General features: G+C 37.5%; 1 protein-coding gene across 1 annotated transcript; it reads right to left on the reverse strand.

The window, feature by feature from the left end:
• Positions 1 to 124: 124 nt before the first annotated feature.
• LOC131638383 (phragmoplastin DRP1E-like) lies at positions 125 to 6,163 on the reverse strand. The gene is made up of 15 exons (XM_058908945.1): positions 5,738 to 6,163; positions 5,571 to 5,634; positions 5,236 to 5,343; positions 4,456 to 4,557; positions 3,736 to 3,786; positions 3,566 to 3,627; positions 2,513 to 2,603; positions 2,340 to 2,404; positions 1,981 to 2,175; positions 1,740 to 1,859; positions 1,581 to 1,651; positions 1,155 to 1,380; positions 978 to 1,028; positions 537 to 896; positions 125 to 459 (listed from the first exon to the last, which is right to left on the reverse strand). The coding sequence occupies exons 1-15, from the start codon at positions 5,873 to 5,875 to the stop codon at positions 331 to 333; spliced, it is 1,833 nt and encodes a 610-aa protein (XP_058764928.1). The 5' UTR covers positions 5,876 to 6,163; the 3' UTR covers positions 125 to 330.
• Positions 6,164 to 20,976: the final 14,813 nt, after the last annotated feature.

Genomic DNA, 20,976 nt, shown 5'->3' on the forward strand with positions numbered 1-20,976 from the left:
GGTTGTTTTAACTTCAGTTCGGTTTAGTTCGACAAATCAGTTCATGGTTTTTTTTACCAGCCCTAGAAACTATCCATAATTAATGATAATTAATGATAAATTGATCAATTTTTCATTTTGGGAATTTGATGAATCCTCAAAAAACAAGATTTTCTTATATGCATTTTTCACATAGGCTGTAAACAACATATACTGCTGAAGCTCTAAATCAGACGCTAGAGTAATAAGCACAAAAAATCAAAGAACATAATAGTCGCAGCCAATAGTCTCAAGCTCGGCTATTCATTATATCAGTCATTTTATCCTCCTAAAATTCTTTTCACATTCATCTCATCCCGACCAACAAACTGCATCAATCTCATCTCTTGCAGACTTATACAACTTCAGCCTCTTAAAACATTGCTGTCTCCTTTCCATCAGTACAGAATCTTCATCCAGCAACCGTGCAAGTTGCATTGCCTGAAAAATAAACAGCAAAAATTAGTCAAGTAATACTCAGTATTGCGGATGACAAGAATGCATTTGATGTGTATAACCTCTTTTCTGCCAAGTTGAGCGTAAAAGTGATCAAGCAAAGATCGCTTTGCTTCCCTCACTTGACAATGAACAACAGCCTTTGGAATGGTATTCCTTAATGTTTCAGATACCATCCCAACATAAGATAAGACGTTTGAACCAATCCTTTGGAAGTGTCCCTCAGCAGAGGCAAGAGCTGGATTCCCTCCCTTGTCGACGACTTCTTGTGGGAGTTTACGGAAGAAATCAACAGTGATATAAGACGATTCCATTTCCACTAGTCTTAATGTTGTCTTCTTGCCGTCTTCACGGAATCTCTCTAACGCCTCATTAGCTGCAATTGCTATTTCAGACCGGAGAGTTGGAAAGCGCTTCAATTCCTGCAACCATTATCAAAACTCACTAACAAGGCTAAAATCCCATTTCTTTTCATTTCTTATAGGAAGTATTCCAATTCAAACCTCTGTTTCGGAAATTGACTTTCTCACGAGTTCCTTCAGGACAAAATGAACCTGTGCCACAGATAGCATGCATAGGAGTTAGCAACAAAAAAATTCGAGAATAAAACAAGATCAATCATCGTGAAGAAAATAAAAACAGAATCAGTGAACCTTTTAAAGCAAAAATGAATATCTTACAGCATCTACAGAAGCTTGTGCAGGACCTTTGAAATAATTGAGTGAACTTTCTAGGAGGCGTCGGTAACCTTGCTCAGGGGCGATCAGATGAGGTTGGTATCCATCTGCCTCAGAAATAACGTTTCTCACATTTTGCAGTGATAAATGACGCTCCAGTGGAATCTTTCTCAATGCAGCAGGAAGCTGGTAATCAAAAACTATATAAATTTTGTCACCACCTGGTCGCCTAGGAGGAGAACAAACAACACAATAAAATTAGAAAGGTTGAGGATTTTCCCTCCTGCAAGTATTTTAAAAAGGGTTGTGTTTTCAAGAGTTTCTTAAAGAATTAAGTATCAACTCAAACCCCAATTTAAACAAACAAACCAATAAACACAGCAACAAACTAATGATTTCTACATTTAAGCCTCAAATGTATTTCCTTACCCTCCATCTAAATGCTCCTTAAACACCCGGTCAAAAGCACGGCATAATTCTAGAATAGTGTACAGTTGGGCCTGACAAAAGCAGAAGTTGGATAAATAAATACACTAATAGGAATTATTTAACTTAAATTGATAGCTGATAGCACAAAATACTCCTCACCCCAGCATCTATGGCAACTGGTCTACCAAGTTGAGCCAATTCTGCTTCAAGGTCGTCAATGCATCTATTGATGAAAGATGCAATTCCTGGAATCCGAGCTCTTATCACAGACTCTAAATGCTGAAACCAGATGAGTTTTATAATCAACCAGATAAATATGGTAAGTTAGAAAAAAAAAAAGCCAAAAAAAGCATGTCCACCCAACAGATATCTAAATCAATACAAGGATAAATAGAAAAACCTTAGAGAGAAGCCTTGCAAGATATTCCGAACCCATTTTGCTGCCCAAGTGTGCGTAATCGGGATTGGTGTTAAAAAATTCGCGTTCTCTTTGTCGAGCAGCAATCATATCTACTTTCCTATTAATATCTTCCTGAGAACGGTTTACAATTCCCACCCAAGGATTACGAAGTCGGTATGATCTTCCCTCAAGGACCTACAACACGACAAAATCGGAACATTAGCTACCCCAATATCTGAAAATCACTGAGTACCCATGTCGACTAACATTTGTAGAAAATCCACAATAAGTTTCATCATGGAGCCAATCAGCCAACTAAATAAGTTTACTGAGTGCACCAGAAAAGCTAAGAATCTTACATCCAAAGCATTTGTGCCTCTGTCCATCAAATCAATCTTTGTCAACACACCAAATGTTCGTTCACCTAAGTTGAAAATATTTTGAATGTATAGTCAAGAAAAAACACAAAAGTATTATGAGAAAATAAATGCATACTTCAAGCATGAATGTGAGCCAAATGCAGCTAGCATACCAGCAGGGTCAACTTGTCTGGAAACCTTGACGGCATCAGATGTCGCTACATCTTGATTTGCAGGAGTAATGGCCAAAATTAAGCAATTAGGCTGCAATTAAAGAAAAAACAAATCATGAATAGATAAATAAAAGGATTAAAAGTGCAGTCAACCCCGCAAACTTCAAAATTCAAATTATTATTTTGACAAAGGTTCAATAGCATTATGTCAGAATGGGAAAGGTTGAAAAGCCCCATATTTAGAATTCAGAGTATGATCAAATATTGCCTGTCATCACTCACAAGTACTGGTGAAGTGATTCAAATAAAGATAGTTAACTTATTATATCAATCTCTAATATGATTTCTTCAATGCAGGCTAGCAACTACAAAAATAATGCAATATAAGAGAAAAATTGAAGACTCTTAAGTAGAAAACTATATGATAAAAGGATAAGCACATTATTTCTTTTTCTACTCTGTTTTGATATCATAAAAAGGAAACCAGTTAAAAAATAGGCTAGACTCTAAGTTTGTGTAAAATTGTCAACTACAATCTTCATTGTTGTTTAAACTTCAAAAACTTGCAAACAATCCCCCCAACCTTGCTTTGATATAACTTCTTGGATCATGTGATTATCATTATGCCCAAAGCCATAGATGGTGGCAAAAGTGTAACTTTATTTACCCAAGGGTTTTAGAGCCCACATCTAGTTTTTAAAGAGCTACACCATTACAGATTTACGGGCTACATAGACTGTGGTGTTATGCCCATGAATCCTAGGGTAAGGCTGACCCAATAAAGCAGACAAAACTGGCATGATAAATTGTTTAGTAAGTAACTTACATGTATTACTGCTTTTAAAAAATTAAGAAGAAATAACTTACGTAGAAAATAAGGGTAAGAGATCAACTTCATCCATACCCATTAGATTGAAATGAGTGACCTTTTATGTACTAAGGTACTCTTTTTTAATCATAATTAACACAAATCATCAGGTTTTTCAAACAATAATACAGGAAATTCTGTTTGTAGCAGTGTGGATAAAAGTACATCTATCAAGTTTAAACTACCTTATCAACATATGAGTGGATCAAGTTCTCAATGTCTTGAACAATACTTTCTGGCTGTCCCTCTGATAAAGTAAAATAAAAAATCAACTACATACTTAAAAAAGGAAAAAGGAAATTGTTGATTGAAATACAAGATTACTTATAAAAAAGATAGTCAGAATAAAGCGTACCTACAGCGACCTTTGTTAAACCAGGCAGGTCTACCAGCGTCAAATTGACAACTACCAACAGTAACAACAACGTTAAAATAGTTATAATAATAAAAATGATGAGAACAAAAACAGAATTAATCACATGAATACCACAAAACAAAATGAAAATTCCATAATTCACATATAGAATGTAGACACTCCCACAGGAAGAGGGCAGATCACACATATACAATAATATTAGAGGATATACAACTCCGTTAAAACATCAGGATGGGTGATTCCTAATTCCCAAACTTCTTCTGACATAGACAGATACTAGTGGTTTAACAACTTATCAATTTAAAATAGTAAAATAAATGAAAAAATAGAATCAGCCTTAATTGATAAGCAAGCACTCAGAAAGCATGTATTAAAGATGAAATGAACAACATCAAATAAAGCAATAAAATAGCACATGTATTAAACATGAAATGAACATCAAATAAAGCAATAAAATAGCGCAAATTTAAAAGAGGTTAACGCTATCAAGTTTAAAGGGATTGTAGAAATGGAAAGGACTGGTTACATATTATTTCCAACAAATATCTACTGCAATTTGGTGACTGGAATCATGTCTGACAACAAGAACAAGCACCATTTAATACTAGGAAATCAATCCCAGAAAATAGAGAGAGAAAAAAAACATAAAACCAAGGGATGCATGGCACTTGAATGAAATGTAAAATATAAGCTTTGTACCATTTGGTGAGTAGATGCTTAGATGAATAGGAACAGGAGATATCTGATTTGATTTCCCAGTCATCCTATTAGTTTCATCTTCAATTTCTTTTCGAACCATAGCTACAAAAGATAATAACAAGTCAAACAAGTTGAAAATAGTTTTCTAAAATATACATTGCTCATCTGTAGCTGTGTAAAAAAATCCTAAGAAAATAGTGGATGTAATATAAAAATATTTTCACCAATGCCAATCTATACAACAATTACTAAAAAATAAAATGAAAATAACACTAGTTTGCAGCTAATATCAGTTGAGACAACCTAAGAAATGAGTCTACTTCAGTCAAAGTTGTACATGATAACCTTAGTTAAATATCTTACACTGTCTAAAGAAGAAACACGATTCCCCATGTCCAGTAGAGAGGAACAGGTGAAGACATTTTGAGCTTAAGTTAAGCATACACAGAACAATAATGGACACCCCGAATACGATCCCGACACACACACAGCGACACCGGTAATAATTTGAAAAAATAAATAAATTAAACATAATCACAAGTGTCGGTGCAGGCGTCCGATACCGACATGGACACGCCTTTTTTTAGAGGTGTCGGTGTTGCATAGAAAATAATTAAACCTTGTGAGAATGACACATTAACAAGTCAAATTGCACACTTTGAATGTTTTGTTCTTAACCAAAAAATGCATGCAGGGCTTATAGTGGTCAAGGAACTCCGATTTCCACAATCTTCCAATGTAGATTTAAAATCAAACATGCATTGCAAGAAAAAGACATACAGAAATCAGTAAACCGTTTCTTCGGTAAGTGCAGAAACTCTGCATAGTCTTGTAACCCTTCCTCTATTCTGTGCAGCTGCAACACCAAAGGCCTCCGCGTCACAATCCCTAAACATTACTCCAAAAGGTAAGACACAAAAACCAAAGCCAAACATTTCTTTTCTTTCATTATTCAAAACATTCTTCACTATTCATTTCTCTCCTAACAATTCCAAAATAAATAAAAAAAGAACCTAACCTTCTTTCAATTTTCACAGTTTTTCGATTATCAGCAACAAAAGAGGATATGAATACTAAAAATGAAACGAACAGTTAAATCGATGACGGTAATGTACCTGATCCACGGGGAAGAAAATCACGGCCGACGATGCTCTCCAACACCGATGATTTTCCGGAACTCTGCATTTTCAAAAAATCAGAAACAAAAACAACGAAATGCGAGGACGGTGCAGAAATGAACTAGTAGTAAAATTGGCGAATCGAATATGAAAGAGAATCGAACCTGACCGCCGACGACGGCGACGGAGGGAAGCGATTCCCAAAGAGAGTGAGAAGCTTGATCGGCGCCGTGGTCACCGAGGAGCGTGCATGCTCGTTGAATTCGGTTAACGAGAGAGATCAATGAGTCCATTGTAGCCATTGGTTCGGAGTCAGGTTCAGGTTCTGGTTTAGGTTCGGATTGTGGTTCTGATTCTGGTTCGGATGAAGAGGTTTTGAAAGTGAGGATGAAGAAGAGAAATAAAGGAAAGAAGAGAATGAGAATAAGAGACGCTATTGTGTGAGAGTGTTCAGTTACGTTGTAGCGCTTTTCGTTTTTTGTGTTTGATTTTTAAAATTTGTTTTGTTTTGTGTGCGTGTGAGAGAGAGCGGAGAAAGTGGTGCACGTAAGTGTGAGAGTATCGTGGACTTGAGGAGCTCAACTTTTACTGCTTCCGTTTCTACTTTTCCGGTTTCGAATGAGTCCAATTTTTATTTTTATTTTATATTAGGAAAAGGTTCTATTTAATTCCTTTTTCTTTTCTTTCAAGTAAAAGCTTATTTTATTTACTTCCTATAATACTACTATCATTCTTTCTTTTAATTCTTCTTTAAATGGCCTAAATTAAGAGCATCCCAATCTCAATCACAATCCAATGGGATTGTTTTAGACTTTGCTTAGTATTATTCAACTTATAGGCATACATTGGAGGATTTGTAGAGGCATTCTCTCTTTATTTTGATCCCACCATTAAAAAAAGAGAAAGGTCATCAAAAGACAAAAAAAAAAAACTATGTGCTAATTATATTGAGTAAATTTCTTTTAAAAATATCTAACACAAACATGTATTTAAAAGATTCATTGCAAATAAAATTGAAAAAATAATAGTACCTCAATTTTTTTAACATAGGTGGGTTTGTCATTTTCATATTAAGAAATTTAGTTGTTTTGCGGGTAATAAGCGCGAAATAGGTGAAACATCAACCAAATATGAAGCATGTGATTTAAGCCCCTCATCTACCTCTTACTATCAAGCATCGAAAAAATCTGACTCTCCACATGATTTCGGAGAAAGAGGTGGTCGTCACAATTCACCTGGGGATCACTGTCCTCATTGATCGTCATCACACTTCCAAAAAGGGGTCAACAGCGACACTAAAGTACATGTTCCTGGCTGGAGGAGGAACCCGCTCTCTGAGCGTGTCCTCGATAGTAAGACTCCAAAGTCACTCGAGAAACCTTCGAAGTTGGATATTTATAATAGCACGAGAGATTCAGACAGGTACATTTAGCACGTATACACTATGCTTGACTACTATTAGCCCGTGGAGCTGTGAAATGTAAGCTATTTGTGTTGACTCTTAATGGAACTGATATGATGTGGTTTAAGACCATGCCTGACTATTCCATAAATTCTTGGAAGGGACTATAAGACTCCTTTACCGCCCAACTAAAGACCCAAAAACAAAAACCCACGGTAATAGCCATACTTAGTGAGATCCAACAAAAGAAGAAAGAAATCCTACGAGAATACATAGATTGGTTCATCATGGTGGCGGTAGAAGTCGAAGGGACGAACAATGGGTTGATGTGTTGGATATTTAAAAAGGGGTTGATGGTGGATTACATGTTTGGCGAAAATGAGCTGGAATCCTAAATGATTTCTTAACCGTTATTTTAATATTAAGTTCTCATCACAAACATATTTAACAAACATTTCTTAAAATCATAAGATTTATTGAACATTTTTTGAAATCGCATCAGTCTATGTGGACACGATAAGAATAATTTGAATTTTCTATTTTAACACCAAAACAAATAACTATCCAAAAGAAAATAATAATTTGAATCTTTTATTTTAACACCAAAACTATAAAGCATGGAAGACCTTGGTAATAACAACAACAACGAGGAATAGGATAATACTGAAATTTTGGCACTTGTACCACATGGTAATACTAATGTTCCAACATCACAATATGATGTCAAGAGAGATGTTATAACATCTGTTAAGAGGAAGAACCCATTAAACCAGACTGTAAGTATGAACTACAAAATGATAAACAACATAAACATTAAGACAAATGTCTCAGCACAAAACACAAGGTCAGGGCAGATGTCTTGACATCATCTACTGACAGAATACATTTTTACCAAGCAGAAATCATGCAAGATTAATTTGCAGAATGGTAAATAACACAGTCAATTACTAACCCAGTTTGGTACAACATCACTTACTCTGGGGGCTACCAAGCCAGGAAGGAAATCCACTATAATAATATTAATTCAAATCTTAAACAGTCTCGATTTACAACTTCTCTCCTAATCACTACCCCATGCAACTTCTACCTAAAAATCACCATCTAGATATGAGAAATCCCATCTCACTTCTAATCACCACATATACCTACAGCCATAAACCTTGTGACTGGAATCAAAAGAACCAAATAGAAGATTACACTTCAAATACAAAATACTTAGTTTTTCTTAAAAGCTTCAACCAAGAACAATACTCAACTATATGGTTAAAAGCTTTAAGAGTGAGAAAAATAACTTGATACACAATCAAGTAACAAACAGTCTACCACACTGTATCAAAAGATATATGGGTGACTTAAAATACAAGAGAATCTCAAACCTACAACTCAAGACTTCCCCTAATTTTACAATTGTCAAAAGTTGTTTTACATTATGTCTAGGGTTCTCTTTAAATACTCTTCAGCAGTTGATCAGTGCATTTTAATGCATGTTCTTCCATGTTTGTACTCAAGCATCTCTTCGGTTTGTTTTATTTATTTTTATGTTTTAATATGTTTTAATATTTTATTTTATTTTTGCACTTATTTGTTTTTCGTATTAATTTTTCAGCATTAACAGTCTGCACGGAAACGATCATATCTGGAGTTCCAGGAGTCCGATTGAGGCGTTCTAATAATCGCCGGAAAGCTAATAGAAAGAGCTACAATTCTTATGTTGGAGTCGAAGTCATAATCGGACTGTAGAAGGGCCAGAATATTCGTTGAAGTTGCAGCACTAGTTTTAGTTAAGTTTCGGGTCAATTAGTTTTGGGCCTGGGTCGTATTTTTGACCCAGTTGGATTGTAAAATGGGTCGTTCTCTCTCCCCTTACGGTAGAAGCCGCGTACTGTTCATCATCATCTTCCATTCACGAAATTTTGAGAGGCTTGTACGATCCCATGGCGAACTAATCCCTATTGAGTTAATCTGCTGTAATTCGGATTCCAAGACTTGAGGTTAATACAATTTCGCAATTTTCTATTCATATCAATTTTGTTTATGTTGTTTGTTTGCTTAATTCAAATCATCATATATAGTTTTGTTAATTTGATTGATTTATGTTTTCCTACAATCGAATGCGTATTATCGTTTGCTTAATCCGTTAATCCGCTGATTTCATTAACCGTTTGCTTAATTCGGTGAAAAGAGAAACATAATTCTTATAATTTCTATCTCGCTTGTGGATTGTTGTTATGATCAAATATGAATAGATTCCGCTTAGGACAGTGATATTGTAGTAATCGATGATAGATAGGAACCGAAACAACAGATTAGCTTAACTCCATAATCACTTATTTTCAAAACAGCTTATTTCAGAATAACTTATTTTAAGCGCTTCTTTTTCTGTAATTCGACCACCAAACCAACCCCCCCCCAAATTCTACTTTGCTTTTAGTTAATAAAATCAAGAATCCTTGCGATACGACTCGAGCCATTGTCGCTATACTACGTTTTTGAAAACTACTCGTTTTGACCCGCGAGCGACAGCGGATCAAATTGGCGCCGTTGCCGGGGATTCTTGTGAATATTAACTGATATTAGAGTCTTAGGTGTAGTGTTTGTGCGTTTTGGCCATAGGTTCCTCGCGGTTTCGGCCATAACGTCTATAGAGTCGAAAAAATCGGTTTTTGGGAAAATTTCACCGTTTCGAAAATTTGTCCCGACAGTTAGGTGTGAAAAAAATCCCCGATCAAAAGTCACTTACTACAAAGTAGTTACGTGACAAAATTTTCAAATCGCGAAAAAAGCCTTTTTACTATTTTTAATGATTTATTTTCTGTTTTCATATAGTCAAAAAATTCTGAAAAAAATATCAAAATTCTATTTTTACGTCATTAGATTATTTTCGGTGTCAGTTTATTTTTTTGAATTGTTTTTAATCGATTTGCTTCATTATGTTTGCTTTAGGGACATAGTTGGCATTTTCACGTTTGTTGCTACATTGTTGCGCACTGGTCCTGGCTACTAGGTCTTCCTGTCCTGAACTTGTTGCTTTTGATCCTGAGGTAGAGAGAACCTTGCACACACTTCGTAGAGCAGGCCAGGCTAGCAATAGTTCACCTTCACCGACCATAGCTGAGTCTGATTCTGAGTCTGACTATTTGCATAATTTGTTTGATTCTGATTCTGAATTTGCTTTTGAAATGGCTGAAAATAGAACTCTAAGGCAACTTGCAGCCCCTGGTGTTAATTATAATGGCTTGTGTATTGAATATGATGCTGTTGCTGTTCCTTTTGAATTAAAATCGGGTTTAATACACTTGTTGCCAAAGTTTAATGGTCTTGCAGGTGAGGATCCACACAAACATTTGAAGGAATTCCAGGTGGTGTGTTCTACACCATTGAAGCCTAAAGGGATCACTGAAGATCATATCAAACTTCGTGCTTTTCCTTTTTCTTTGCAGGGTGCAGCGAAGGACTGGATATATGATCTCGAACCGAATTCAATCACAAGCTGGAATGCTCTGAAGAGAGTGTTCTTGGAGAGATATTTTCCTGCCTCTAGATATGCTTCAATCCGAAAAGAAATATGTGGTATTAGACAAGATAACGAGTCATTGGCTGAATATTGGGATAGGTTCAAGAAGTTAGTTTCAAGCTGTCCTCAACACCAGATTACCGAGCAACTTCTCATTCAGTACTTTTATGAGGGGTTGTTGCCCATGGATAGAAACATTCTTGATGCTTCTAGTGGTGGAGCACTTGTTGACAAAACTCCAGCTGCTGCCAGGGCCCTCATTGAAAATATGTCCTTAAATTCCCAGCAATTCACCACTCGAACCAATTTTGTCCAGACCAAGGGTGTACATCAAATTCAAGGGTCCTCGAACAGAGCTTTAGAAATCAGACTTGATGAGCTTACCGCTTTAGTTAAACAACTTGCAGTAGCGAAACCTCAAACAACAACTGTATGTGGCATTTGTACAGCTCATGATCACCCCACTGATACTTGTCCTCTTCTGAAAGATGATACTGTTACCGAGCTGCCTCAAGCTTATGCAGCCAACCTTTACAACCAGAACAGGTACAATAACACCCCTGACTTGTCTACCAACAAATATCACCCCAATTGGAGGAATCATCCCAACCTCCGATATGGAAATCAGCAGCCTTCCCAACAACAGCTCACTGTTCCATTACCCCAGCCACATCACACCCCTCCAGCTACTACTTCAGGACCATCCTTGGAAGATCTTGTTAAGCAAATGGCCGTGAACAACCTTCAGTTTCAACAAAGAACCGACACTAGCATTCAGACCTTGACCACACAGATGGGACAACTTGCTACTCAAATAAATAATATGCAAGCTCATGGTTCGAACCAACTTCCAGCACAAACTGTTGTCAATCCGAATGGTAATGCTAATGTGAGCGCTATTTCTTTGCGATCCGGAAAAGTTACAGAAACAGCCCCTGAAAAGAATAAAAAATTCATTGAGGTAACTTCTGAACTTTCTCCATCTGAACCTTCTCCAGCTGAGCTTTCTTCTCCTTCTTCTGTTGTGGTCGGAACTGAAAAAAATAAAGAAAAGGAGTATGTGCCACCAGTTCCTTTCCCACATAGAGTTCTGAAAAATAAAAGAATTGAGGAGGGAGACAAAGAAAAAGAAATTCTGGATATGTTTAGGAAAGTAGCGGTAAACATTCCGCTTCTTGATGTGATTAAGCAAGTTCCAAGGTATGCAAAGTTTCTGAAGGATCTGTGTACAAACAAGAGAAAAGTAAAAGGAAGTGACAGAGTCAACTTGGGAAGAAGCATCTCTGCTTTTATTCAGCCCGAACAAAGTGTTTCGGCCATCTCTCAGGTCTTGCCACAAAAGTGCAAGGACCCGGGAACTTTTACTATTCCTTGTACCATCGGGGATAAGAAATTTGATAATTGTTTGCTTGATTTAGGAGCGGGCATTAATGTTATGCCTACTTCTATTTATAATAACCTTTGCCTTGGTCCCATGCAGCATACAGGTTTAATCGTTCAACTGGCGAACAGGAGCAATGCACGTCCCACCGGCATAGTGGAAGACGTCCTCGTTCAAGTTAACGATTTAATTTTTCCTGCAGATTTTTACATTCTGGACATGGAAGGAGAAACTAAGTCAAGCAGAGCTCCCATCATCTTAGGCAGACCGTTCATGAAAACGGCGAAGACAAAAGTTGATGTTGATGATGGAACCATGTCCATGGAATTTGGTGACATCGTCGCAAAATTTAATATCTTCGATTCCATGAAACACCCTGTGGAGGAGCATTCGGTTTTTAACATTGAGTTGATTTCTGAACTAGTTGATGAGAGTTATTCTGAATTATTTGCACTTGATTTTCCATCTCTCTCTGATTTTGATGATGATTATTCATGTCCTGACTGCACTGACACTAACGTTTGTGTCCTTTGTGCTGAGATTGATGCTTCCTTGCAGCCTGATACATTTCCTACAGGTGAAGTTGTTACCGATGAGGCTGTTTTTGCCGTCGATGCTCTTGACATCCCGGCTGCCCCAAGCCTTCCATCCATCATTCAGCCCCCGTCCTTAGAGCTAAAAGAGCTCCCTGGGAACCTGAAATATGCTTACTTGGAGCATAATGAAAAACTTCCTGTTATTATCTCTTCTAACCTTGATTTCAATCAAGAAGACAGACTTTTGCAGGTATTTGATCGGAAAAATAGCAAGTGTACTATTTTCACCGGTGTAGTTTAATGGGTTTTACCCCAAGTATCGATCACGAGGATTGCGTGGGAAATACAAGTTATTATACTAAGTCAATTAAACAAAAGAGCATAGGGGTGTTGTTTTAAATAATCAAAGAAATAAGCTAAAATAATAAAAATAAGCTGAAATTAAAGTTGAGCTTTTGATATAAATTGAGAGTAATGCCAAGGTAGGTGTATGATCAGCCTTATAATGACTCTGTAAAAAGATCTCGTTACCAAGTTCATATGATGCAACTATTTGTCCTTAAGGGTGTTTTCCTAAGTCCTTAGTGAAAACCTTTTGGGTTGCAATCCTAATGCTTAAGTCATTAGAAACAAAGGTTTGGAAACCAAAGATGTAATTAATCAAGAATGTTCAAATAACCTTTCGATATCCCTAGTCCTAGGTGATAACTATAAGATCTAATTGTTTAAAAACCTTAACAACCGTAGTCCTACAAATTGTTAACCGTAGATCAATCTTTGTTTTGCCGACAAAGAAAGCATAAAAACATTAAACAATCAAATTGCATAATACGAATACTTGATTAAAGAAATACGGAACTCAAAGTCATTACAATTCAAATCAGGGACACCCCCCTGGCATTGGGGGGTTTAGCCTCTCATAATATTCAAGAAAACAAAATCAAAGAGTTTAGACATTACAATAATTAAGAGAACTCTGATCTTCAATGGTGTCCACCGTTGAATCTCTTCGTCTTCCCAATCCTTGATGAAGCTGTCTCTCCTTTCTATTGAATTCTATCGTACAATCAAAAAAATGCCTCCCCTTGTCTCTCAATTCTCTTTTAATCCCTCTAGGTTTTCAGATCTCAGCCAGAATACTCAAATTGCCCCCAGAACTTTAAAATTGTAAAAACATAAAAAATTAGAAATTCTGTCCGCACAGGCTGACACGGCCGTGTCACTTGACACGGGCTGACCGTGTCAGCTTCTGCCACTTTTGGGGAGAATTCTTCAGCAGGTTGGACACGGCCGTGTCACTTGACACGGTCTGACCGTGTCCGCCTCTGCCTCTTTTGGCTTTGACTTCAACATCAAAGTTGTAGCCCTTTTCGTTAGCGAAATTTTGCCACCGGAACCGCGTCATTCCGAGTTACGAAGCTCCAGTTATGATCAAAATACTACACGCATGTCACGATTTTCAGCTTCTTTTACACCAACACTTGTGCAATTTCCATCTGATCCAGAATTAACCTACAACCACCAAGTAGAGAGATCAAAAGCATCTAAAAAGACATGATAAAGGGCACAAAAACATAATGCAAGCAATTAACTAATATTAAAGGAATCAATGAAAAACTCTTGAAAACAACCACAAAGTGTTACCAAGTATGACGATCTTATGCCGAATTTATGACGAAATTAAGTAGAAATGGTGACCGATCACAACCCCAAACTTATCTCATTGCTTGTCCTCAAGTGATGCAAGATATCAAACCGAGGTCACCTTAAACTTTTCTTTTCCACAACATAGTCGATGTCTTTCGCAACTTACTTCCCTTTCTTGATTAAGCTTTTGGACTTATCAAACCTTGTTGTCCATCACACTTCACAACAGAGTGTATTTCACCTGCAAACTTTTCACACTTCTCACAGTGTCTCTCGGGGTTAGAGTGTTTTTCGCTCAACATCACGATATGCAATATCAACCCTTGACTTTGCATACATCCTACTTTCACTACACAAAAATAATTCACACACTTTTGAGGACTTTTTAGGTTGTAACGGGGCTGAGGTGGAAGGAAGGATAAACAAGGAATTGATATGCAAATGGTTTGTGAACTAGCACTTATGTTATTCTTCTTGTCTTTGTGTTCGGTTTTGTGTGAGGGGGTTTCTTCTTAGACTCTCCTTTTTACCTAATTACCAGGCAATCAACATCGTTCGAGTCTTTCAAATCTTTTTAGGCAAGTGTTTCAAACTTTTTTTTTCTTGTGCTTTACACACTTTTCTTTTCTTTTTTTTCATATCACACTTGCCCTTTATTTTTTTAAGCACTACCCCAAACTTACAATTTCACACAGATTCAAAAGAAACAATAATTACACAAGTGCCGAACAAAGATGATAGAATTATGGTTAAGGATGACATGTGTGGGTTGAAACAAACAAGGGGGAATGGCTCAACAGGTTTAACGAGGGATAAAACATAAATAAATGAAGGACGGAAAGGCTCTGGGGAGAACAAACAAGTGCCTCAGTGTGTGATTTCATATTTGTACTGTGTCGGTAGGACAAACGCAAAATTAGAGAGATAAAGTCATACCTGATTTTACTCTCATGATGATCTTTACATGTGTTTGGCTTTTTATGTTCCTCACCATGTAGGCTAAGTTTGCAGCTTCAACACACCCTTTATGTCATGTGACTTTCTTTTCCGGCTCGATTTCACCACTTACCTTCTCAGTCCAGTTCTTCAAGTTGCGTCCGACACTTTCGGCTATGTCCACTTCCAAAGTACCTCGAGAGATTAAGTTCAGGTTGCACCTTTCATCCACTAACTACCATTCATCATTCATTCAGCATCCATCACTCAATCTATAACACAATGTCAACACAACACACAAACAAAAACAAAAAATGGAAATCAACTAAAAGCAACTGAAAAGAACCCCTCCCACACTTGAACTAAACATTGTCCTCAATGTTTTAGAGCCAGCCTCGGAGAGGTTGCTTACAGAGGTATTGCATTCCAATGATCACTTCCTAGCTTCCACTGGAGATGCTCTCTTTTATTTCCTGAAAATAAGACAAACAAATAGAGAAATTAATTATTAAAACCGTGGGTTGCCTCCCACGGAGCGCTTCGTTTAACGTCGCATGGCTCGACGGTCAATTACCCTTTATTATGGAGGGTATTTCCTTTTCCAAACCTTGTTGCTTGCCACTTCCGCAACCACGAACTGATGAAGATGAAAAGCATGGACAACTTTTCTCTTCAATTCACTTCCCACATTCTTCTTCTCGCCTTGCTCTTTCTCTTCCACCTTCTTCTTGACTTCCTTAGCCTTCTTAGGACTTTTGATAGTTAAATAATTTGGTTTCACCCTAGAGGCTATGCTTGAAACTTTTTCTTGGAGATGTTTAGGACTTTTGTCTTCTCCCTCACTTTCGATCATACCAACAGAAGCTTGATCATGTACACCTGCACTTTGTTTCTTGACTTTTAACATCTTCAAGGTTACTTCTTCATCAAATGATTTCACCGTTAGTGTCCCTTTCTCAATGTCAAAGTTGCAACGACTTGTTAACAGAAAGGGTCTCCCAAGAAGGATAGGAGTTTCTTCATCTTCAGGAATGTCCATGATGTGGAAGTCAACAGGGAATACAAACTTATCAATCTCCACCAGTACATCTTCAGCTACCCCATATGATTTCTTGATGGTGTGATCAGCGAACTTTAATTTTGTCTCACTTTCGCTTATCTTTCCCAATTCAAGCTTTTTGAAGATAGATAGTGGCATTAAACTCACACTAGAACCAGAATCAATGAGTACCTTTTTAAACATTCTATTCTTGATTGTGCATGGTATCGCCACTGCTCCAGGATCTTTCTTCTTGATGGGGATCTTCCTTGCTGGCGAGACTATACCACACTTTTCAGTTGTAATTTCTGGTTCTCCTCCCACGGGTCTCTTTTTAGCAATCACCTCCTTCATAAATTTCTTATACAACGGCATGTGCTCAAGTGCTTCAAAGAAGGGGAGATTGACTTCTAACTTTTTAAACAAAGCTGCAAACTTCTCAAAATCCTGTTCTGTTGAATTCTTCTTTGTCACTCTAGAAGGAAAAGGTAGCTTGATTGCCGGTTTAGCATTTTTCTTATTTTTCTCTTCAAGTTGCTTAACCGGTGGTATCACAATTTCGGGCTCTTTCACATTCTCTCTTATCTCCAAATCTACCTCAATCACCAAGGGATCATCCATTTCCTCTTTTTCTGATTCTGCCACTTTCTTACTCCTTGTAGTAACAGCATTAATCTTCTCTTGGTTTTTAGGATTTTTCACAATTGAGCTCGGAAGGGTACCTTGTGCCTGTAGAGTGAGATGTTTTGCTATTTGACTCATTTGAATTTCCAGATTCTTGATTGAAGCGCTGGTGTTCCTTAGATTGCTCCTAGTTTCTTCCTGGAATTGAGAGTTTTGAGCTGCCATTTTTTCAATAGCGATCTCCCAATCTTCTTTCTTCGGTACCTATTGTTGAAATTGTTGTTGACCTTGAGTTTGGAACTGTTGTGGATGGTGTTGGAATTGTTGCTGGTATGGTGGTTGTTGTGGAGGTATGTATTGATGTGGTTGAGCTTGAGATTGATATTGGTTGGGTCCCTGCTTTTGAATATTTCCTTGTTGGTCTTTCCATGCGAAATTAGGATGATTTTTCCATCCTGGATTATATGTGTTGGCGTATGGATTATTCTACCTCAACATATGAATTTGTTCAACCTGTTCCTGCGTTGCCACACAATGCATAGCAAAATGCGGTCCACCACATATTTCACACATAACTGATGTGATTGGCTCAACCTGTGCTACTTTCTGTTCTCCAATATTCATCTTCTTTAGTCTTCTTTCTACCTCACCTGCAATCTGATCTTCCATTTTAACAACCTGATCTGCAAGCTTTAAATCAATTTTTCCTTCTGGTTGGTTCATTGTGCGATCATACAACTCAATATGCTCATTAGCGGCAATTGCTTCTATTATCCTTTTGATACCAGTGGCTGTTGAGAAATTGGTTGAGCCACCGGCAACAGTGTCTATGAGTTGTTTTGTCTTGACTCGTAAACCATTCACAAAAGTCTGCATTTGCTCGGTTGGGTCCATGTTATGAGTAGGACATGCAACCAAACACCTCATAAACCTTTTATATGCATCTCCAAGTGATTCCCCTTCTTTCTGTTTGAAATTGATAATGTCATATCTTTTGCGAATGAAAACTGAAGCAGGGAAATACTCATTAAGGAAAGCATTTTCCATCTCTTGCCATGTCGTGATACTCCCAGCTGGAAGTGAGTAAAACCATTCTTCCGCATCTTCGGATAAAGTGAAAGGAAACATCACAAGTCTCTTGGCTTCTTCAGAATGTCCTTCGATCTTCAATGATGTTGTTGTGGTGAGGAATCTCTGTAGATGCTTATTTGCATCTTCGTTGATTCTTCCTGAAAAGGGCTTGCTTTCCAATTGGCGAATAGTAGAGGGATGTAGTTGGAAGTGTGCCACATTTACCGGTTGATTTACGATTGTCATTCGGCCAAGTGGTGCGTTCGCCCTTCCATAATCACCTAAAAGTCTTTTTGGAGGAGGTGGTGGATCCTCTGCCATAGTTTCAGATTCTGAATCTGACTGCTTGGATGGGCTCGATAGTGTTTCTTCGTCTTCCGATTCTGAAAATATGGTTGATTCTTCTTTTGATGTCAGTCTTTTTTGCTTAGCTTCTCGAATTCGTGCTCGTAATGATCTTTCTGGTTTTGCGTAAAAAAAAAACAAAATTCTGCTGAGGCCTTACCTCACATACAAGATTAGACAATGATTAGTTGAGAGGAAAATAAAATAAAATTGCTGAAAAATAAAATTTTAGTTGCAGAGCAACAAAATTTCATTTGACTTATTAATCACTTATATTTTGGCAATCCCCGGCAACGGCGCCAAAAACTTGATCGGAAAAATAGCAAGTGTACTATTTTCACCGGTGTAGTTTAATGGGTTTTACCCCAAGTATCGATCACGAGGATTGCGTGGGAAATACAAGTTATTATACTAAGTCAATTAAACAAAAGAGCATAGGGGTGTTGTTTTAAATAATCAAAGAAATAAGCTAAAATAATAAAAATAAGCTGAAATTAAAGTTGAGCTTTTGATATAAATTGAGAGTAATGCCAAGGTAGGTGTATGATCAGCCTTATAATGACTCTGTAAAAAGATCTCGTTACCAAGTTCATATGATGCAACTATTTGTCCTTAAGGGTGTTTTCCTAAGTCCTTAGTGAAAACCTTTTGGGTTGCAATCCTAATGCTTAAGTCATTAGAAACAAAGGTTTGGAAACCAAAGATGTAATTAATCAAGAATGTTCAAATAACCTTTCGATATCCCTAGTCCTAGGTGATAACTATAAGATCTAATTGTTTAAAAACCTTAACAACCGTAGTCCTACAAATTGTTAACCGTAGATCAATCTTTGTTTTGCCGACAAAGAAAGCATAAAAACATTAAACAATCAAATTGCATAATACGAATACTTGATTAAAGAAATACGGAACTCAAAGTCATTACAATTCAAATCAGGGACACCCCCCTGGCATTGGGGGGTTTAGCCTCTCATAATATTCAAGAAAACAAAATCAAAGAGTTTAGACATTACAATAATTAAGAGAACTCTGATCTTCAATGGTGTCCACCGTTGAATCTCTTCGTCTTCCCAATCCTTGATGAAGCTGTCTCTCCTTTCTATTGAATTCTATCGTACAATCAAAAAAATGCCTCCCCTTGTCTCTCAATTCTCTTTTAATCCCTCTAGGTTTTCAGATCTCAGCCAGAATACTCAAATTGCCCCCAGAACTTTAAAATTGTAAAAACATAAAAAATTAGAAATTCTGTCCGCACAGGCTGACACGGCCGTGTCACTTGACACGGGCTGACCGTGTCAGCTTCTGCCACTTTTGGGGAGAATTCTTCAGCAGGTTGGACACGGCCGTGTCACTTGACACGGTCTGACCGTGTCCGCCTCTGCCTCTTTTGGCTTTGACTTCAACATCAAAGTTGTAGCCCTTTTCGTTAGCGAAATTTTGCCACCGGAACCGCGTCATTCCGAGTTACGAAGCTCCAATTATGATCAAAATACTACACGCATGTCACGATTTTCAGCTTCTTTTACACCAACACTTGTGCAATTTCCATCTGATCCAGAATTAACCTACAACCACCAAGTAGAGAGATCAAAAGCATCTAAAAAGACATGATAAAGGGCACAAAAACATAATGCAAGCAATTAACTAATATTAAAGGAATCAACGAAAAACTCTTGAAAACAACCACAAAGTGTTACCAAGTATGACGATCTTATGCCGAATTTATGACGAAATTAAGTAGAAATGGTGACCGATCAGTATTGAAGAGGCACAAGAAAGCAATCGGGTGGACATTAGCCGACCTTCCAGGTATTAGTCCTTCGATGTGCATGCACAGGATTTTACTTGAGGATGGAGCGAAAACAGTAAGGCAGCCCCAAAAGAGGCTTAATCCTTTGATTCTTGATGTTGTAAAGAAAGAGGTAACCAAACTCTTGCAAGCAGGTATCATTTATCCTATCTCTGACATTAAGTGGGTAAGTCCAGTGCAGGTTGTACCTAAGAAATCTGGACTCACAGTGGTAAAAAATGAAAAGAATGAACTTGTTCCCACTAGAGTCCAGAACAGCTGGAGAGTTTGTATTGATTACAGGAGACTGAACCAGGCTACTAGAAAGGATCACTTTCCTTTGCCGTTCATTGACCAGATGCTTGAACGGCTAGCTGGTAAATCACATTATTGTTTTCTTGATGGTTTTTCAGGTTACTTTCAGATTCATATTGCACCTGAAGATCAAGAAAAGACCACTTTCACGTGTCCATTCGGTACATTTGCTTACAGGAAGATGCCTTTTGGCCTTTGCAATGCTCCTGGCACTTTCCAACGATGCATGATGAGTATTTTCTCTGATTTTATTGAAAATTGCATGGAAGTGTTTATGGATGACTTTACTGTTTATGGTTCTTCTTTTGATGCATGCTTGAACAGTTTAATCTTGATTTTAGAAAGATGCATCGAGACTAACCTTGTGTTGAATTATGAAAAGTGTCATTTTATGGTTGAGCAGGGAATTGTTCTTGGTCACATTATTTCTGAAAAGGGAATTTCTGTTGACCCTGCTAAGATTGATGTGATTTCTACACCGCCTTACCCTTCTTGCATTCGCGAGATTCGCTCTTTTCTTGGTCATGCAGGTTTTTACAGGCGTTTCATCAAGGATTTCAGCAAGATAGCTCTTCCGCTGTCGAACTTGTTGAAGAATGACGTCACTTTCGAGTTTGATGACAAATGCAAACAAGCGTTTGACTTCTTGAAGAAAGCATTGACCTCCGCTCCCGTCATTCAGCCCCCTGATTGGACACTTCCTTTTGAGCTTATGTGTGATGCTTCGAATTATGCTGTTGGGGCTGTCCTTGCACAAAGGGTTGACAAGGCTGCCCATGTTATTTACTATGCTTCTAGGACTTT

The sequence above is a fragment of the Vicia villosa genome, linkage group LG1 (genome assembly GCF_029867415.1).
Source record: "Vicia villosa cultivar HV-30 ecotype Madison, WI linkage group LG1, Vvil1.0, whole genome shotgun sequence".
NCBI classification, from domain to species: domain Eukaryota; kingdom Viridiplantae; phylum Streptophyta; class Magnoliopsida; order Fabales; family Fabaceae; genus Vicia; species Vicia villosa.